The sequence below is a fragment of the Macrobrachium rosenbergii genome, chromosome 55, assembly GCF_040412425.1.
Source record: "Macrobrachium rosenbergii isolate ZJJX-2024 chromosome 55, ASM4041242v1, whole genome shotgun sequence".
Taxonomy (NCBI): Eukaryota; Metazoa; Arthropoda; class Malacostraca; order Decapoda; family Palaemonidae; genus Macrobrachium; species Macrobrachium rosenbergii.
In genome coordinates, this window is record NC_089795.1 from 66,347,238 (window position 1) to 66,369,440 (window position 22,203).

Sequence of the window (22,203 nt, forward strand, 5' to 3'; positions counted from 1 at the left end):
TAGATTTTTAAAAAAATCTGAAATATTACAGGAGTATGTGATTTATGCCTTGCTTTTTATATAATGAGATATCATTACAGAGTCTCTGTCTCTCTCTCTCTCTCTCTCTGCTTCGTGGTATTATCGGTAGCACGCTCACCTTAGAAAAAAACTCCTTTTCGTTGCAGGTGAGACGGATTGATCTTGACGCTTTCAGTTGAATTTTTCTTCTGATGACCTAGTCATCGAGTTACGTACCTAGTTGGATGGATGGAGAGAGAGAGAGAGAGAGAGAGAGAGAGAGAGAGAGAGAGAGAGAGAGAGAGAGAGAGAGAGAGAGAAGGGAATTTCTCTTCATATTTGTCTTCAGAGACAGAGTAGTGAGGTTTCCTCCCTTTGAAACAGTGTTTTTTCCTTCGCTTGAATCCTGTGTCAGTTATAACTTGGTATAAGGCTGATCATTCCACACAGACACGCACAGTAAAGAAGGCAAGCATCCGAAGTATTTTATTGGAGGCCTCGGGGATGGCTTTAATGAACCCAGACCTAGTCGAAATGAATCCATGAGTGACATTTGCAGATAAGTAAAAACATTTTATTCCATCATGATCTTGTGTAAAATTCATTTTTGATATCAGAATGTTTGATTGCATTGGTAAATACAAATCTCTTCCCCCAAACAAAGCCGTTTTCCTTAATGCTAGGAAATTGCATGTTGATATAGGTTTCAGTGGTGTAATTTTGTGACCAATATTGCAATTTTTAGTGATAATTAATTGGGAAACGACTGGGTTTTATTAGTAGATATTTATTAATTATGTTTGCCAACTCTTTATAAATTATTTGAATTATTTTTCACATTTTTCATCAAGAAATCTTTCTTTAAAGCTTTCAGATAGACTGATTTCCTTTGCCTTTATTTGTATGATTTGTATGATTGCGACCGACTTAGTTTTGTCGAGTATTGATAGTCTTCTTAAATATCGAAACCGATATTATATGTGTACGTTTTGTGCTGTACCATATTCACATCAGAATTCTGAAATATCGAAACCGATATTATATATGTATGGTTTGTGCTGTACCATATTCACTTCTGATGTGAAGGCTGTAGATGCAGACAAAAGGCTTTATGAATCATTATATCGATATGTTATTTAGATTTTCCAGAGATAAAAAAATTTGGTTCACGATAAATTGCAACAACATTTTTGTGTTTATTTATGTTGTTTGGAGTTCCCAGATAGTTCCGATTTCGTTTGTAGTTGTAATTCCAGAATTGAACGAAATGTGGAACGGATACAACTTTAATCGTAAGTGTGAGTACCTGAAAGACTGACTGTTCCATGTCAAGTTGGAAAAATTTAGTACTATTAATGTTTTTGCTTAAATGCCGCCAGTGCACCTTACGCGGTGTGCTGTAGACATTACTAAAGGTTCTTTGCATGTCCCTTCGGCCCCTAGCTGCCACCCCCTTTAATTCCTTTTACTGTACCTCCGTTCATATTCTATTTCTTCCATCTTACTTTCCATCCCCCAAGCTCTTCGTTGGGCGAGTCGGTAGAGTTGTGGCCTGGAAACTCGCCAGGCCCGAGTTCGCCTCTCCGCCCGGCTAATGAAGAGTTAGAGGAATTTATTTCTGGTGATAGAATTAATTTCGCCATACTGTGGTTGGATTCCACAATAAGTTGTAGGTCCCGCTGCTATAACCAGTTGGTTCTAGCCACGTTAAATAAGTCTCATCCTTCGGGCCAGCTCCTAGGAGAGCTGTTAATCAGCTCAGTGGTCTGGTAAAACTAAGGTATACTTTTTTTTTCACCCTCTCCTAACAGTTGTTTCATAGTGCAACCGTGAGGTTTTCCTCCTTTTACACATTTCATACCTTTCTACTCTTAATTTCTCTTTCAGCGCTGAATGACCTCATAGGTCCCAGCACTTGGCCTTTGGCCTAAATTTTATATTCCAAGTCACCATTTCGGTTAAGTGGAAGGGCTATGTTTAATTTCAAGTGAGAAATTGGAGACCGCTAGCTTCAGAAGGTAAGACATACTCATGAGTATTGAAAAAAAAGAAAAGTACCCTTGTGGGTTTTCAGTGACTTCACCAAAATACGTTAGATGTGGTATCACAATTTATGCTTTCGAATAAAAATTCTTTACATATGAGAAAACAAGTCACACAGTAAAATAGAGGATTTTCCATAGGGTTTCTGTGCTTATTTAGGGCTACCAAATCGCTGAAATTAACAGTCTTCTGCTTGACGCAAAAATTACTACGAAGAATTTATCCATAAGAAACAGTTATCTAATATTAGTTAGGTAGTATCGTATCCAGTTTCTGACGTGGATATTGCTAGTGAATATTGGAGTTTTTTTTTTTTCTTTGCTTTACTCCAGCTCCAGTCTTTGAAGTCCTCCACCTTGTGCGAGGATCTGTGTCGGGTTTTACCCAAGTTATGCCTTTTCAGATACATTCCTATTTTTCAACTCAAAACAACCTATCAGAATCTTTTGGATTCGCTCAGGTAATCCGTAGCAGCTTTTTCTCTCCCTTCCCTCTGATCTTCGATCTCCCTATTCTGTGTTGAGTACATAATTATCCCACCCGCTGCTGTTGCTGCCTCCCCTCTCTCTCTCTCTCTCTCTCTTCTTCTCTTCTTCTTTTTTCTCTCTTCACCCTGTGCTACGGAGAGTTCACAGTGCATGAGAGAGAGAGAGAGAGAGAGCGAGCGAGCGGTTGTGAGGTTTACGTTGACAAGCACTTGATCAAAGGGAACTGCAATACAGCTCTCCCTTCCCTCTTCGCCTGCAGAAGGCGTAAACAAGGATGCATAAGACTTCTTAGAAGACGGTCACCAGCAGCGCTCCCTTCTAAGTTATCATGCCACATGACAGCGCTTTTGTGTTTTATATTTTTTTCGGATTTTTCCTTTTTATTTCTTTCACACACTTGACAAAGCATTCATTCGTTTACTCTTGATGTTGTGGTGGTGTTAATTCCATTTTTAAGATATGTTTGTGAATACTATATTTAGTTTAAGTTTTAACGTCAATTAATATTTGAAAGAGAAATTAAGACTAATGCCTAATTCAACATCAGTTTATATTTAGAATGTGTCCTTGATTTATAGTTGTCTCGGGCTTCTGTCAACACTCGAGTAAAGTCATCAGAAACTTGAAACACTTCAGTTGAATTTTTCTAGTTCCGTTCGTCATTCGTAATGCTTAAGTAACGTTTACATCAATTTTTTCTAACTGCGACTAAAGTTAACTAGGTAAATTTTATAAATATCTATTTTCAGTGTTTTAGTTAAAGTAAGATATTGCCTGTGCTCCATATGGACGGGATTATAATCAGTACTCAAAGAAATATATGGAAATATGATCAGCTTTTATCTCCTCTTCAATAGCTATTTGTTCTTTAAATGTATTTAGTGTTTTCCATAATTATTACAAGCTTCATTTGGGACTTACTTATTTTGTACTCATTTCATAATGATTTTTTACTAGAAATGTGAATTGGAATAAAAGTAAAACTATTATGAGTACTGTCTCTTTTTATATCAGTTATTTGATTAATGTTGATCAGCAAATTGCAAGATTCTAACTTTGGCGTGAGTAGCGTTTCACTAGAACTTTTCTGTTTCCTAAGTACATCGATCTTGTGCCCTCTTGTGTTGTAGTTCCTACATTGATATTTGCCACTGCTGTTTTCCAGACGTCATTCAGGTTCTATTATGAGGTTCATTTGCACGTTTACTTTTTTTCTGCAGTTACTCCCTGCAAAAAAAAACTTAAGTACTTGCTTATCCCCTCCCCCCAATTTTATATTACTTGCCTTTTTTCTCTATCATTTTCATCCTGACTATATTATCCATCCTCCTGTTATCCTGTACATATTCTTCCGCTCTGTCTTGCCTTTGTGCCTCTGATAATGTTTTTCCTTCACTAAACCTCGCATTTCCTTCTCCGACCACTTAACTTTTTATTTCCTCATTATACACTCGTATAACAAAAATTCCTCCATACTGACTTTGTTGCTTCATTCTGGAATGTTATACACTTCATCTGCTACTTCCTCTTATGTGTTCTGAACCTTGGCCCGTTTTTCAACCATTTTCTTCTTATATACTGTTACTTGTCAACAAACTCAGTTATCTCAGTTATGTTTACTATCATAATTTCATCTCCCCTTTGTTGACAAGTAAAGTCTATATCTCAATTTCTGCTTAAACAAAGTAATAATTAGATATACCTCTAGCCACTTTTGATCATTACGCCCTTCAGCTTGGTCTTATAGGCACGTCTTACTAACAGATCATAAAAAACTTTGAATCACTATTTTTACTTAGGTAAGTACACTTATAAATAACATTATTTGGAAATCATTTGTTTCCAGAAATCTTTCTGTAGGGCTCCCTTTTCATTTACACAGAATCCGTACATTTAAACCACCTAGCTCAGTCACCCACTCTTACGTCTCCTATTCTATAAAGGCACCGGTTCAGATTTTAATGGAATCATTCTCCTTCTATCCTTTTTCCCTTGAACCACATATTACAGCTTTTTTTTCTTCTTGGACCACTTATTACAGCATTTTTCTCTTATTGGACCACATATTAAAGCTTTTTTCTCTTCTTGGACCACATATTACAGTTTTTTTTCTTCTTGGACCATATTACAGCTTTTTTCCCTGCCATACCCAGTCTTATCCCAAAGTCTTCCTGAAAACACAAATGCCCACTCTTGTCCCATTTCCATACGCCTTTCTTCGACTATCCCAGACACAAGCACTTTTGTCCTTTCAGTTCTTTACATATACTGGTTATCATCTCTCTCTCTCTCTCTCTCTCTCTCTCTCTCTCTCTATATATATATATATATATATATATATATATATATATATATTATGATTGTGTATGTATGTTTATATATATTTACATGTATGTGTATATATATATATATATATATATATATATATATATATATATATATATATATTTATATATATATATATATATATATATATATATATATATATATATATGTATATACTGTATATTATGGTTTTTTTGTAGTGTTTATATATATGGGTGCAAATGCAGTTCATGAAAACAGCCCAAAAGATTTATTTCAATTTTTTTTTCGTGGAATAGTAAATGTTACACCAGTTTTGGTGGCTGAGAAGAGAAGGGTCTATGGCATTGGGATGAACTTCCACATTCTGTCGATTTTACGAAATTTTGACATATGACTTCTTTCTCCCATGGGCTAGATGATAATGGTCCTTTGGTCGAATGAATGCGCCTAGTCGCTCGTATAATTCAGTTATGCGGATCATTAAAAGTTCTCAATTGAATATTCCAGCTTTATTATTTTATTGGGCCTTAGCCTTTTTTTCATGGTTTCACGCTAAAGATGATCGAATAGCGTTATCACGTTACGGATGATTGTGCATATCATGTATTATTTTATATTTCTGTTATTTCCATTCTCTAGATTGGATCGGTTATTTATTGTACCATCTTTCTTTCACTGTTATTACTCGAACTGATAGAACACTTAGTATTTTTCAGGTTTTGGGGGTCTCATTTACTACGAAGTTAGACAAAAATGCGGTCTGGCCCAAGTCTTGTAGCTCGCACGATTGTATTTATTCCTTCATTTCGACTTTAGCTCGTTATGGAAAATAGTTACTTTGATTTTTTTTTCTATTGGAATGCCCGTTACAAAATGGTCCCTTATTTCTCCATTTCCAAGTTGATCATGAGATTAACTTTCGGTATGTCCATCTGTCCGTCAGCCAGAGTGCAATTTTAACTTTTTCTTTTTATCGTGTTATGGCTGCCAAAAGCTGAGATTATGTGACTTAATTCCACAGGTCTTGAAAACAACTGAAAACATTTGTCAGAACTTTTTATTTTTAAATGTCAAAAAAAGAGACCTTATATTCGATTGCATGCACCAATAACGTTCTTGTGACCTTGGCTATGACCTCTGGTACTAAACAGTGGAATCTGGGACATTCAGTGTTCATATACATATCTTGTTGGAGTTGTATCTACCTTTGCAAGAACCATAATGGTTCTTCAACGTGCATCGATGGGAATGCTCTCAGAGATGTTGTCGAGGGTCGGTAAGGGACATTATTGCTTTTGACTCGTAAAATCTTTATGCTTACAGTAGTTAGCAGAACATCTGTATTCTTATATACTACGATTACATATTTACTAAGGAGTAATATTTGCTGAGCAAGTAATAAACATTTAAGTGCTGTTTTACTCGGTCTTGGAGGTCTCATGTCTCACTGTAATCCAGTGTCTCTTGCAACAGACACTTAAGATCTTGCCAGTTTCAGTAAGGACAAAGATTTTATTGCAAGGCACAGGCATTAAACGTCTTCTTAACAAACCTTTTTACCTGACTTGGAGCAGTACCTAGGGCCGTCTCAATTTCATGCCTCTACACAGGAACAGTTATCTCCCAGTCATTGACCTGTGTTTTCGATTCCCAGTCAAATCTACCAGCGAGCGTACCAACCCGGCTACTTCCATTAACCTTATGAAAAACGTGCGACAATGGTAACTCATTGAATACAGTCTAATCTAACCAACCTAAGGCGCTGTTCTTCTTAAGGCTGAGCTTCACCCACTGTTCTCCTTTATTAATAAATTAATATATTAATATTAACATATTAGCTTAGATTTTATATAGCTGATTTAACTGAACACTGTTTTTATTTCGTCCTGGGCAAGAATTAGTATTACAAATTATCCTTACGAGACCTCTTGAGTTACTTTTTTGGGTCGAACAAATGTTTTGTTCAAAAATTAAAAGTGAAAATTGGAGAAAGGTAAAGCTGAAGAATTTGGACAGCTGAGTAGGTCGAGACCAAAGGGAGCAGACCAAAGTGCAGCTGGGACTGACGGGGTGTTCCAAGGAACCTCATTACCCTATGAAAGGTGCCATGCCAGGCTCTCTTCAAGTGGTACTCCCACGGGATCTGGGTGAAACAAACTGGCATACCCTGGTATTTGTACTGAAGTCCTCCAGACAACCGAACTAGCCTCGGAAAGCTGCAAGTTAATGTTGTAATGGCTATTGATATAAAAATAAGAAAGTAGGAGAAATCACAGAACATCTTGACAGCGTTGAACCTTCTTCTTTTAACGTGCTTTTCTCCCATTTCTGTATGGGGTAAGCATGATGCCTTCTTTTTGAAGGACTTTTGATTTGGCTTTGGGGTAGACCGTAGTCTCGATCGGCTGCCCTGCCTGACATCGCTTAGACCCCGGTAGCGTATGGTACATGTATCATACCAGACCCAACGCCCTTTCTCCCAGCAGCGAGTTGTTGCGCGGGTAGGTCGAGAGTTCGAGACGTGTGAGATGTATGTGTAAAGTGTTTTTTTTATATTTTAAGCTTTTGACATTTGGCTGAATGTAACCACTGCATCTTCATTGGGGTTGCAGAACATCAGTGCTCATAGACCACTTGGACTCTGAAGTTTGTGAGGACTGGACTTATTCCTACGACTATAAGTTAGCTATTCTAAAGTTAGTTATTATGAATTTTGTTTGTCACGGCCCGTTACAATGACTTATTTACCGCCATCTGGTAATACAGATTTTTTTTTTAATTTAGAGTCGCTTCATACGAATGTAATTCCCAAGATTTATTTGGTACGATTCATGTTCCAGTCATTTTATTTAAGCTTTCCGGTGTCAGTACACATTTCATCTTCTAGTCACGTACTACGACTGTTTCAAATATTACTTCACCATGCCTCACATATACGGTTAGTCTAATACAACTATTACAAGTGTGTGGTAATTTTCCATAGTCATTTACTAAACTTACCGTACTTCATTTAAATGAAATAATTTACCACGACTTTCTTACTTTTCACTACAAAGACCTTTCATTGTCTTTAACTTATACATTCTTGAATGAGAATTGTTTTAATGCTTCGAAATGCTTTTAGATGATTGATTTGTACGGATTGAGTGAATGTTTCATGCGAAATCTTTACTAAGATATTTTTCATTCCTACTTTTAGTAAAATATTTATTTCCATGGTGTAAATGGATGCATAGTTTTACCCTTATTAGGGCCATTTCGTTACCCTACCATTGCAAGCAGAACTTTAAACTCAAACACCAGGACAAATGAAATATATATTAAACAGTTGAGAATATAAGCACGGTCTTCATTTTTGTGAGAGCACAAGAGGCAACGATTACCAGTAACCTACTACGTTGATAGAAAACCTGACTTCTTGCAATACGTGAAATATTCTTATGAAAGTTTCAGTGATAAAAAGTGCATTCTCCTGCAGCGCCGAATAGAGACCGTTATGTCTCTCTCTCTCTCTCTCTCTCTCTCTCTCTCTCTCTCTCTCTCTTTGCGAGGCTGCATTTTCATTCCTATGATTGTGCTTGTGATTATTGCCTGTATTAGACATACGGCGTAGCAGGAGGGCTGAACTGCACAATTTTGGTCAAAGGCATTCATATGGAAAGTTGCGGGAGGCCGCGGTTCTTCAAAAGATCTCGTTTGGGGTTTACAGATGCAGAACAGAGTCAGTTGTGTCTTTATTTGGCTGTTTATATTGCCTAACAGATGTGAGTTGCGTGAGAGGCATTGGAGGAATTTTGTCTGAGACTGGTTGGAAAAAATGTAGTGGGTGCTTTTAGGCCTGGTTGCATGTAGATTAGGTTACTTTTAGTGTTTAATCATAACTTCGTACAAGGTGACTTTCAGACAACAGAAATTTAAGTAACCGTGGCTAAATTTTAGATGAATATTCATTATTCATCTTTTAGAATCAGGCAAGAAAGTCAGGGCTAGATATAGACAGCATGAAGTTTTCTTAGAATGCACCAGATTCTGACATTTAAGATTGCCGGTGCTGCTGCTGTGTGAACGGCTTTTAACTGACATGCGGTATGCAGTGTTTAGAGATCAATTTGGTAAACATGAAATAGACTGTTCCCGTGAACGGTTGACTTATGGTCTAGACTTCGGTATGAGATACGGACTTCTTACATCCTATTTACAGAGTTTTCTTTTATGCATTTTTTCTTCTATATACTGTAAAAGGATATATGGTAAATAGATTTTTGCTTTCGTTTAAAAACTTTGAAAGAAACAGAATGTTTGTTTTTGCTGGAGTTCTTTTTGATATTTGAATACTCCTATTGGATACTGCTAGTGATACAACCACTACTGGTACTACAACACTTTTTGCAGGGAAGCACCGCATAATACTGGTTTAATATCAGAGCCTATATTATAAACGTGGATATCTCGTTGAATAATTGGTCATTTACACAGGCTCGTTTGATAACCAATGTAAAGGAGGCGAAGACCTAATGTAGTCGTACCTTTTTCATTGCTGTATTTCTCTTCAACATAATGAGGGGACAAAACAATAGTGTGACCTTATATGAATGACCTTAAACTCTCAGCATATTCATAACCTTCACGGCTGGCCTACGTTGCTCTGACATTAAGCACACAAATCCAGCTGTTTCCTCGGCTTGCACCGCACCAAATCTTGCTTATACTTCTTTGATGTAGGAACGATTAGGGTGCTAGAAGCATGTACTTCCTTTCAAATGCACTATGTTTCTCATGGCCATTTTTTCTAAAGTGTTGTCTTTTTTTATGTCAGCGAATCTGAGTGTATGTGTGTGTGTGAATTACTTGTCATGGAATGTAGTTCATTTGTCAAGTTGACAAGAATGTCCTAAGTAGCCCTAAGCTTGCATCTAAGAATTGAAATGAAATTTTATTATTCCAGTATTATCTGTTCATGTCAAACATACGATACAGTGCTTCTATGCAGTATTGTTGTTATTAGTTCAACTAGCTTCTCTTTCCTTGGGGCAAAGGTGGCGGTCGTAGAAGCGTCGGATATTTGTTTTACGGATGGAGGGAGTCTGCAAACCGTATCCCCTCCTCATTGTTGCAAGCCCCGTCCCCCTCCTTAGTCTTGCTTCCGAGCGTCCTTTTGAGTGTTAGTCATGTTGATCATAAACCAAACTCGATCCAGCACATTTGTGCTCTGCCCGAAATCCTCTCAGTGCTAGCAACTTCGTATGTTGTAAGTTTACAAGACATGTATTTTACGCGTTATATTTTTATCACTAAATTTTTCCGTATTTGTTGTGTAACATAGTTTCTATATCATAAACACATTTGTTTTTTTTCCGGTATCTTATTCAGGAGTCACCTTTTGACTGTAGTAGATAGAAGTGTCATCTGAAGGAAACTGTAATCACAACGTCATTATCCGTGTAACAGTGGCACTAATGAAAATAAAAATGTGAGAACCCCGCAGATGCTTCATACATCTTTAGAAAAAACCTCAAAAGCAGACATGGATCCCGTTACATATAATGTTCAGTCTTTTCTATATTTTTTTCTAAAAATATAAAAAAAAGAGTCCTGTTACAGAATTCCAAAGTTATCAGAAGGTGTTTTTTTAGAGATTTTGTCATTTATCACCGCGTTAATTTTTCTGACATGCGTGACACCTGTATGTTTGATAATTTGGCTTTCTTTGTTTTATGTACTTCAGTCTGTTTGCGCATTTTGCCGTTAAAGTATGATCTTTCACGTTTATTTCACATAATTGAAGTTTATTTCACATAATTGAAGGTTCATTTCGAATGATAATGAAATAATGAAGATGCAAATAATGAGTTTTTTCATGTGTATTGACTGACAAGGGGTTTGACCTAGAGTTCATACTGCTATGTACAGCCCAGCTTGATCAGAAGTCTCTCTCTCTCTCTCTCTCTCTCTCTCTCTCTCTCTCTCTCTCTCTCTCTCTCTCAAACAGAAAAAGACGAAATAAAGTTAGTAGACTGACTTTGGGAGGAAGCAAAGAAAGACTGAAGGAGGGACAGTGCCCGACGATGCAATATTGCACGTATTTCGGTCGTATAAAAGGATAAGATTGTGTAAAGGACAGAGGAGAAAGTAACAAAGTGAATTGTATATGAGAAAGTTATTTCCTTTTATATGTGTAGGAAAGAATCCATTAGGAAGAGAATATTTCAAAAAGGTTTTTTGAAGTTGCTGACGAGAATGAAGGAAAACACACAGAAAGGTTCCCAGATTTAATAAGATGTAGTGGGAACTGCAAAGTGAAAACGCCCTTCACTTGTATTTATTCTTAATGATTCATTACTTGAAAATTATTTTTGCTTGAAATATAAATATGTTATATTTCTCTTTTGTCGATGGATAATTTCTGATAAACTTTCTCAGTAAGAAGTGCGTGATTTATATTAAAAGTTGAAATTAAAATATTCAAGCTGAAAGGAATTTTTTAAGCGATTTTCATATTTCTCGTAATACCGTATTTTTACGCCAGTTAGTCTATCATTAAAATGAACGGCTTTTTTTTTCTTGTGCTGGTTGATCAAAATATACTTTTATGTCTTGGATAAAAATGCTTTATGCACCATATCTGGAAAGCAGCAGTGTGGAAATACGAGAAAGGTAAAAATACTGTAACTTTTTATTATTTTGTGTGTATGTGCTCATGGCATAGGAACACGCGATATTGCTCCAAATATATTCTTTTATTGCATACAAGTTACAAATGTCATGCATTTCCGTTATCTGGCTAAGACGTTTCGTTTCTCTCTGCTTCAGTGTTTATTAGTTTTTTTAATTATATATATATATATATATATATATATATATATATATATATATATATATATATATATATATATATATATATATATATATATATATATATATAACATTTACATATATATGTGTATATATATATACATATATATATGTGTGTGTTTATATATATATATATATATATATATATATATATATATATATATATATATATATATATATACATATACTGTTTATGAGATAAATCCTCCTGAAACAGACGATTTGATGTGAAACCATGAAATTCCGTTTTCTCCACGTTATCTTTATTCAGCATTTACGAGTTCATGCTAAAAACACAAAACCGTATCCATTATGCTATAATATTTCCAAATTGGCGTAAAAATTTCCATTAATACATTAAGTAATACAAGTGGCCGTAGTCTGTCTATAAAAGTAACGTTCCTAGACTACAGAAACACAGGCAACGATAAAAATTACCTACGCTTGAGAAAATATTCCACCGTTTTCAGAATCTTTAAGAGGAGTGCGAAAAGATTTTGAAGCTAAGCACATCACCTTTATGCAAGTGTAAAGTCAAACATGTTGCGTGAAAATAAAGACGAAGAACCAGAACCTGGTGAAAACAAATTTATTTTGAGTAGATTAACCTAATAAAAAAATTGGTTGGAGAGTGTGCATCCTGGAATTGTTGAATCACATCGCTGCTTGATGCTAAAGTCGGTAGAAGTATGTAAACGCTCCTAGGTTTTCGACAACTCTGCTCAACAGTGTCATTACGAGTGCTTTACCACGATGTCTCGCTCAGGAATTTTACTTTACCACACGTAATAAAAATACAAACCAAATGAAAAATGCAATTCACATTTAATCAAAATCCTTATGCATGACCTTTTCCTAATTTTGTGTACAAACGTCCTGTTTGTACTGTACGTAATGCATTCACTGGTTAGAAGTTACAGCTAAATAATGAAATGTCTGGAAAATGCCCTCCATAGAGATTTACTGTAAAATGTATGAATTCAAAATGAAGTTTACTGTTTACGGATTGAGAGTATGATAAAAGATTCCTTGAAGGTACAAGAAAAGTGATAAAATTTCAGTTGAGGCTAAAACTTAGGATTGAGTTGCAGGGATTACTAGGTGCTATAAAAATCTTTATAAATATTGCCTTTTGTGTAGAATTATATTAAAAAGTAGTCTACTTCATTAAAGATTAAATAATATAGACATATATTTATATGTGTGTATGTATGTATGTATGTAAGATAGACATAAACTGATGTTGGAGAGGAATGCAGATAAATTTCATTGGGACAAGAGGGTTTATTTATGGGTATAGGAGGGTAGAAAACGGAAATAACAGCAGTAAGCAGTGGATGAGGAAATGAGAGGCCTAGTGAATAAATAAAAGTTATATATGTGGTGCTATTGCGTGACAGGAGATCATGTAACGGTATGAAGGAGGATGGATAACGTAGTCAAAAAGAAAATAAAAAGAAGAATAAACCAAGTTCTAAAAATGAAGATGAGCAAAAAATTTAGGGAGAATTAGAAATTGTTTTACAATGAAGCATGGGCAAAAGGAAACGTTAACGAACAAAATGGATCTTAGATTAAGTGGAACAATGCTGTCTGAAATGAATGAAGGCTTGACTCGATGGAATAGGCTTTTTGAATTTTTGTTGATTATAGAAGACGGAGAAGCAAACCTTAGTCTGGCAAGGGTGGAATGGGATATTGAGAGACACCAAGAGTTAATGTGATTACAAATGAGATTATGGGGTACAGAGGTGACAAGTCTCGTTGTATAGCTGCCCAGCGTGTGTAGGCAAGGTGTTGATAAGGGAAAGGTTTTGAAGGAGTGGGGGAGGGAATGTTAAATCCAATATATATTTCTCACAGTTATATGAGATGTTTGAAAGTAAAAAGAGAATGCTATATGTGGCATACATTGACTTAGAAAAAGCTTGGTTGAATCAATAGAGGGGCGATGTGTAGGGTATGAAAAAAATTTGAATCGATAGGGAAGCGATGTGTAGGGTATGAAAAAAATTTGAATCGATAGGGAAGCGATGTGTAGGGTATGAAAAAAGCTTAACTGAATTGATAAAGGAGCGATGTGTATGGTATGAAAAAAAACTTGACTGAATCAATAGAGGAGCGATGTGTAGGGTATGAGAAAAACTTGACTGAATCGATAGAGTAGCGATATGTAGGGTATTAAAAAACTTGACTGAATCGAAAGAGGAGCGATGTCTAAGGTATGAAAAAAACTTGACTGAATCAATAGAAGAGCGATGTGTAAGTTATGAAAAAACTTCACTGAATCGATAGAAGGTGGATGTGTAAGATATGAAAAAAAACTTGACTGAATCGATAGAGGAGCGATGTGTAGGGTTTCAAAAAAACTTGACTGAATCGATAGAGGAGCGATGTGTAGGGTATGAAAAAAAAACTTGACTGAATCGATTGAGGAGCGATGCAGGTATGAAAAAAATTGATCGAACGATGCAGAGTGAGCGATGTGTAGGGTATAAAAAAACTTGACTGAATCAGTAGAGGAACGATGTGTAGGGTATGAAAAACTTGACTGAATCAATAGAGGAACGATGTGTAGGGTATGAAAAAACTTGATTGAATCAGTAGAGGAACTATGTGGGGTATGAAAAAGCTTGACTGAATTGATAGAGAGGCGATGTGGTGGTATGAGAGAAGCTGGAATGAATCAGTAGAAGGGTGATGAGTAGGCTTTGTTAAAATGCTTGACTTAGTCTGTAGCGGGAAATTGTGTAGAATGTAAGAAAAAGTGTGAGTGCATCAGTAGAGGGATGATGTGTAGGGTATGAAAAAAAACTTGACTGAATCGATAGAGGAGCGATGTGTCGGGTATGAAAAAAATTTTGACTGAACTATAGAGGGGAGATGTGTAGGCTATGAGAAAAAGCTTGACGGAATCCATAGAGGGGTGATGTGGAGGGTGTGAGAAAAGCTTGACTGAATCAATAGAAGGTTGATGTGGAGGGTTTGAGAAAAGTTTGATTGAATCAGTGGAGTGGCAGTTTGGAGGGAATGAGTGCAAGCTTGACGGAGTGAGTAGAGTGGCGATGTGTAGGGTTTAAAAAAAAAGCTTGACTTAATGGAGGGGCGGGTGGAAGGTATAAGAAAAAGCTTGACAGAATCACTAGAGGGAGCAATGTAGAGGGTATGAGAGAAAGCTTGACTGAATAAATAGAGGGGCAATGTGCCGGCTTTAATCAAATGATTGACCTAATCAGTAGAGGGGCACTGTGGAGTGCATAAGAAAGAGGTTGACTGAATGGGTTGAGGGGTGATATGTAGGATTTGAGAAAAAGCTTTGACTTAATCAAGAGAGTGACAATAATGAGGTATGAAAAAGATTAACCGAAATGAGTAGAGGGATTATGTGTAGGTTATGAGAAATGACTTGACTGAATTAATAGAGGGGCAGTTTGTAGGGTATGAAAAAAAGCTAGTCTTATTCAGTAGAGGGGTATTGTGATGGGATCAATAGATGGGCAATGCTTAGGATTTGAGAGAAAGCTTGACTGATTCAGTAGAGGGGCGATGTGTTGGCTGTGGCAAAAAGTTTGACTTAATCAATACAGGGGCACTGTAGAAGGCATAAGAAAAAGCTTCACTGAATGAGTAGAAAAGTTAAAAGTTGCGATACCTAGTTTAACTAGACCACTGAGCTGATTAACAGCTCTCCTAGGGCTGGGCCTGAAGGATTAGACTTATTTTACGTGGCTAAGAACCAGTTGGTTACCTAGCAACGGGATCTCCACAGTTTACTGTGGAATCCGAACCATTATAGCGAGAAATGAATTTCTATCACCAGAAATAAATTCCTGTAATTCTTCACTGGCCCACTGGAGACTCGAACTCGGGTCTAGCAGAGTGCTAGCCGAAAACTCTACCGACTCGTCCAACGAGGAACTACTGAATGAGTAGAGGGGCAGTATGCAGGGCTTGAGAACAAGCTTGACTGAATCAATAGAGGTGTGATGTGAAGGGTACGAGAGGAGCTCGAGTGAATCAGTGGAGGGGCGATGTGGAGGGTATGAGAGAAACCTTGAAGGAATGAGTAGATTTGTGATGTGTTGGGGTTGAGAAAAAAACTTTACTTAATTAATGGAGGGGCAGTGTGGAGAGTATAAGAAAAAGCTTGACAGAATCCGTAGAGGGGCGATGTGTAGGGTTTAAGAAAAAGCTTTGACTTCTTCAATAGAGGGGGTGTGTAGGATATGAGAAAAAGCTTGAGTGAATCAGTATAGGGGCATTTCGTAGGGCTTGACTCTATCAGTAAAGGGGCATTGCGGTGGGTATGAGAACAAGCTTGGCAGATTCAGTAGAGGGGTGATGTTTAGGGAATGAGAGAAAGCTTGACTAAATGAACAGAGGTGTGATGTGGAGGGCACGAATAAGAAGCTCGACTGAATCAGTAGAGGATCGCTGTATAGGATTTGATAAAATGCATGACTTAATAGGCGGGCATTGTGGTGGGTATGAGAAAATGCTTAACTGAATTTATAGGGGGGAGATGTGTAGGGTTTGAGAGAAAGCTTGACTGCATCAGTAGATGGGCAATGTATGGGATTTGATAAAATGCTTGATTTAATCAATGGAGGGGCATTGTGCAGGGTATAAAAAAAAGCTTTACCAGATGAATAGAAGGACGATGTGTAGGGGGTGAGAAAAAGCTTAACTTAATGAATGGACGGCAATGTTGTGGGTATGAGAAAAAGCTTGACTGAATCAGTGGAGTGGCGATGTGTAGGGTTTGTGAAAAATCTTTACTGAATCAGTAGAGGGTCGATGTGGAGGGTATAAAACATTTGAGTCATTGAGTTGAAGGGAAATGTGGGCATGAGAAAAAACTCGGTTGAATCAATTGAGAGGCAATTTCGAGGGCGTTGAGGCTGTATGGGATATGAGGCAAGTTGGTAAAGTGATTAAAACTAAGATACTATGAAAATTAAACATCGCGGGCTATATTTAAATGCGAGAGTAATTAGTTAAGTGTAAAATTGGATCAGAGCAGTGGACTGTATATATGGAAGCGTGATTGAGCGAGTGTAAAGACAGAGAATGTTACAGTTAGTGCAGTATGAGAAATGAATGCGTTTTGCAATCATCTCTCATATTGTCTTATTAGAATCCTAAGTGCATGTAGTATAGTTTCCTCCATGTGATATTTCTTGAAGAACAAAATGGATAGTTTGTTTTTTGGTGAAAATTACCTGGTGGTAAATTCTGGTGTATAAATGGATTAGTTTTGTACCTACCTCATGGAGTACAGAAGGTCGCCATTCTGATTGATTCTTATGAGTTTGTTGGGCCTAGTGGTCATGTGGACGTAGGACCCAAGGCCGTTATGGAAATAGGTGTCAGGTTTCCAAAGAGCTTCCAACATCTTAATGTTCAGGGTCAGTTGCTTCAGAGGACCATTAAATCGCAAGCGGTCGTCACTCCATTCCTGGCGCATGTAGCACTCCATCGAATATTTCTGAAAACGGAAAAGGCAAATGGTTCTAAGTCGGTTTTAAATGTTTACCTAAGGAGATTAATGACCGACTAAGATATTATGTATTTGTGATCTGAATACAGGTATATGCAGTAGGTATATAAGTTCAGCCTGCGGTCCTTCTGTGGTAATTAGAATCCTGCTCCTTACATGTTTTCTGAATTAGACAGGCAAATAATACTAATTGCCTTATGATGCCTGTATTAGTGTGCCTATGGAAAGCCTACCGAAGATAGAAATTGTAAACCTAGCCTTTTGTAATAAAGTTTATTGTTGCGAAGGGGGAAGTTTTTGCGGGAGAACAGCATTGATGGTTTGGCTGCTTTACATAGCATAGTATACAGTCCAAGTGTTACATAAAATTTTTGCTGTGATGATAATCTTGTGGTACCGTTAAGAGTTTCTTTTAATCACCCTTGACCATCAGTTATTTCAAAGACATGTGTCTTGCTGTGAAACTGTGTAGAGGATTCAGCCTCTGGTATTATGTATTCTATGACTTTTGATGTGGTGGACTGGAATGAGGTACATGTATAGTTGACTAATATATATATAAGTATTACACTTGTCCAGAGTGAGCTGTTGTTTTCTATGGAAGTGTAATAGCTGAATGGGAGCCTTTCATCCACGATCCAAAGCTGTTTAATAGGAATTAAGACTCCTGATGAGGTAACCTTGGGTGCCCAGTTCTGGAGCACGTATCGAACCTTGCTAGATGTTGGAATACTACTCTGATTATTTTATTTAGATTGTCTTGATTTTTTTCCTAGTGATTAAATATCCTCAGATAAATGCATTGTGGTTTATCCGTTTTATATCGAAAACTGTTTCAGATTGTAATTTGGCCATCTTTAGAATTTGTGTAGTTTTAAAATAAAATTCCTGTATAATTTTTTTTCAGTTGCAAGAACGTTTTTCGTTAACACAGCGTCTTTATCGTTTAATATCCGTTATTTTGGTGTACAGTATTTAGGTGCAGTCTCAACAAGGATCATTAAAATTTCATTATATATTTAAGTCGCATATCACTGCTGACAACAAATTGGATCTGACATGTAAAGGATGTTCAAACTAGAAATGGCTGCGGAAAATTTTCGTGTATATATATAATGTCATCCTTTGATTGACAACAGCAGAAGTATGGATCGACTCGTTATTTTTTCATTTGAATATTATGCAGATGACGGTTCGTTAACTAAGGATCTAACTGCACTGGCTGGTGTATTCATATGAAACGCGGTAGGAAAATATAGAGTTGATCTTTCAAGCACCGGGTACTGAGAGGCGTGAATCGTCACCAAGCAACAATGAAACAACCGTGTTTCATCCAGCAGATGCGAGGAATCTGGTCTCATTTGGTGATTTTGTTTTGTGTAAAAGAGATGATTTTTCGAAAGTAAAGCTCGAATGAAAGTGGACCCGAGTGAATTCTTTCTTTATGTTGTATCCTGGTTAACTGAAGTGCCTCCCTTCCAATATAGGATTATGAATTGCCTTTCGTTTAAATTGTCGCTCTTTTGATCCCACGGTTATTGGCACGAAAGTAGAAATTGAACGGACGAAGTAGCGAACGCTTTCCCTGGGACTTTTTGTGTCCGTATTCCTGTTGCCACGTCCCGATACTAGATTTAATTTCATAATTCTTTACTACTCATGTCAATTTGTATATTTTTTATTTGCATTGGATGGTTATTTTTACCCATGAAGACGTCTTTATTCCTGTTAATTCGTTTTGGCCATAAAATGTTCAGATAAACTATTCCAAGAAACTGATAACTAGAAGCTATGATCAATAGTACTCATTCAACAATATTGAATTTTTTAATATCTTGCAAGAAAATATTACGGGTTTTTGAACTTTTATTTGTGAGATTTCTTTGTTGACTGAGGTTTTCGTGAAAGAGGAGTTATATGGTATAGCAACGCTTAACGGCAGTTTATTTTGATTTTAATTGATTTTTAGCCTTTTCGTTTCATATGAACTGAAAAATAAAGAAAATATTATAACTGTTGTAAAGACAGGAGTATATTTAATATTCAGTTCTTGCGTAAAATTGATGTTCCAGTTCTACCAATTTTCGATCAAGATACACAATGTGTGAATTACAGGATTTCTCTCTCTTGTATTTTATTTTATTTTATAGACATAATGTTTTAGTATACACTTCCAGACTAAGTCAAAAGTAAAGACGTAATACATAGGTCATAATTTGAGATGGTCTAATAATAAATAACCCAGGTACAAGAAAAGAAGAGTGGATTTCTAAGCCGTGAGTCTTCAGCGCTGGTTCTGGTTTCGATTCTGTCGTCTAGATTTAGAAGTTGATTTCTACATTTGATATGCGTTAGTAGGACGTGTTTGGCGGTTACGCCAATTGGTAGACTGATTAGCTGAATTTCCTTGATCAATGTATGAATGGTAACTGAATGAGACATTGTCTTTTAATATCTCTTGAGTAACCAACGTTTGTTTGCTACCAGACGATATCATAACTATTTCTTTTTGATCCTCATAATGACAGTAAGATGTCAGGGTAATCCTTGAAAGTGAAGTTGCCTTACTGACCAAGCTGATACCTGGAATCTTGTCAGAAACTTGAAGTGAGCAAGGTTGCTATCCAGTATTAGGTTTTGCTCTGTTTGGTGTGTTGGCTTTGTCATGCCGAAGATTTTTACTTACACACACGTCACTGAAGGCTTTTTCTTAATTACACACACGTGCAGAAGGTTTTTTAAATTTACACAAGGCGAAGTTTTTTTTCGTATTTGTACACACGAATACGCACACGACGAAGGTTTTTCACTCAAAAACTCAACACGCTGAAGTTTTTTATAATTTACACACGCACGCGCAGAATGTTTTTCCTTTTTTACACGCACTCACCAAAGCTTTTTCTCGTTTTTCTTGTTTTTTTTCGTACTGACACACGCTGAAGGTGTGTTTTTTCTTATTTACTCACGCGAGCCGAAGGTTTTTCTTTTTTTTTTCTTTTTTACAGAAATGCATGCTGAAAGTTTCTTCTTGTTTACAAACATGCGAAGGTTTTTTCTTCTCATTCACACGCACGCACAAACACCCTAAAGGTTTTATTAATCGTGTACAATTATATATATACAATATACAGATATCCATCTTTTTACTAGAAAACAGTAGTTCCAATTACATATTTGCAGCACAAAAACCAGTAAATTGTTCCTCACTTTCGTTTATCTACCTACGTCGGGTACCTGAAGAGAGAGAGAGAGAGAGAGAGAGAGAGAGAGAGAGAGAGAGAGAGAGAGAGAGAGAGAGAGAGAGATTTAAAACATACAAAAGACGGCATGTTTACATATTTCCAAGAACCTATTGAGTGGTCGGTTCCAATATTCAGAGTGAGCATCTTGCAACATCGAGCAATAAATCGTTCCATCGCTTCTTCTTCCTCTCCTTTTCATTTTTATTTCCTTCGCTTTAAAACTGCTTACTCCCCAACCTCTTCCCATCCTCTATGACCTCATCTCTCTCTCTCTCTCTCTCTCTCTCTCTCTCTCTCTCTCTCTCTCTCTCTCCTTCCTGTTTTCGTAACCTTCGAGCCCTCGTCTGAAGGGAGAGGAATGTAGCTATTACTTACCAACATCTCCTAGATGAAGTTGAAGGCGATTATTCACATGATTTAACTGGGCACAATTTGAAATGCGTTAGGATAGGTGCAGAATCAACAGCACAATTTGAAATGCGTTAGGATAGGTGCAGAATCAACTGCTGTACAAACACGTTTAGAAGTAACATAGAATCTCGATCTCTGTACACAACCAAAATAGTCAGCACAAGACAGTGGATACGGCATTTTAAACTTATTTTCACATGCACGCTTAGGCGTCTCGTTTGTTTATAATCAAAGATTTATTCAGTACATGTTTTGTGATTGAATATTGTCCATTTTTGTTCGAGGGCGTTCTAATGATTGAAACATTCGCTTAAAAATTAACAACTGATACGTTTCCTTTTCTTGTAAATTTTTATAACTTTTCTCCGTTGCAGGTCGCAACTTTCGTGTTTTGCTTGGCATTTGTAATTATAATTTCAGTTGAGTTGATGCTTAAATAAACAAGTCTGGGATCAATATCCATTTGGCCGATACTTGGGTCGTTCGTATACAGCTAAATTGCTTCCAGGAAATATCTCAACCAGAGACTTTTACATCGTAAAGAAAATCTCTTAACACTAATGGTAGTTTTCGTAGTTGAAGCCCAAGAACCATCTATGTGCGAAGAAGGAAGTCATATGTCTACTAGACTTCGTCTAGATTTTTCATTTTTCGTTTTGCTGTATCGAAGGATTGTCACTGCGATGTTGAATAAGTATCCGAGGCTCTCCAGATTACTGGAGAATTGGAATTCGAAGCTGCTGCTTAGTTGAAAATTGCTCTCTGTGGAAAGGGTATTGGACATCGGTAACTTTGTAATATCCTCCTTTTGCCATTTTGCTTTGAGTTCAGTCGCGTCTAAGTTGGAAAGTATCGATGTTATGCTAGCTCTCGAGAGATCGATTTTACAGTAAGATCATTGATTTTGGTATTTCACAATTTAAATTTGGTTGTTTAATCATGTAATGCACATTAGAAGATGGTGCACAAAAAATAAAGTATTTTCTAATCAGATCCGTAGATCGTAGTGACAGTACGGTCTCTCTCATGCAGTTACTACTTTAACGAAATAAAGTGGATTTTGTATTGCATATAAAACGGCTCTTATTGTTACTTATCTGATTATTGGAGCGGACTTTTGTTACGGACTTTTGTTACAAGTACTTCCGCAGTTGAGGATATTCCTTGTTCAAATGCTGTTGCAGTGATGTGCGCTAAATTGTTCTTCACGGACAAGACAGAAAAGCAAGAATATTTTATGTTTTAGTACCATTTCAGCTCTTGAACACTAGATTTTATGTAGTTTGCATTATTATTTTTCTAAATGAGCAAACTATCATACTGAACAAGCCTAAAATGTCGTTTTGCTTGCAAAGCAACA

At 36.7% G+C, this 22,203-nt stretch overlaps 2 protein-coding genes across 2 annotated transcripts in view; one reads left to right on the plus strand and one right to left on the minus strand.

The window, feature by feature from the left end:
• The window catches only part of LOC136835369 (broad-complex core protein isoforms 1/2/3/4/5-like), a 946,407-nt gene that overhangs the window by 66,659 nt on the left and 857,545 nt on the right, over positions 1–22,203 (plus strand). The window lies entirely within an intron of this gene.
• Positions 1–22,203, minus strand: part of LOC136835372 (gamma-aminobutyric acid receptor subunit alpha-2) — a 233,899-nt gene that overhangs the window by 48,775 nt on the left and 162,921 nt on the right. Inside the window, exon 5 of the mRNA XM_067098832.1 lies at positions 16,958–17,178. Within this exon, the coding sequence (XP_066954933.1) occupies positions 16,958–17,178 (221 nt within the window). The remainder of the gene's footprint in view (positions 1–16,957; positions 17,179–22,203) is intronic.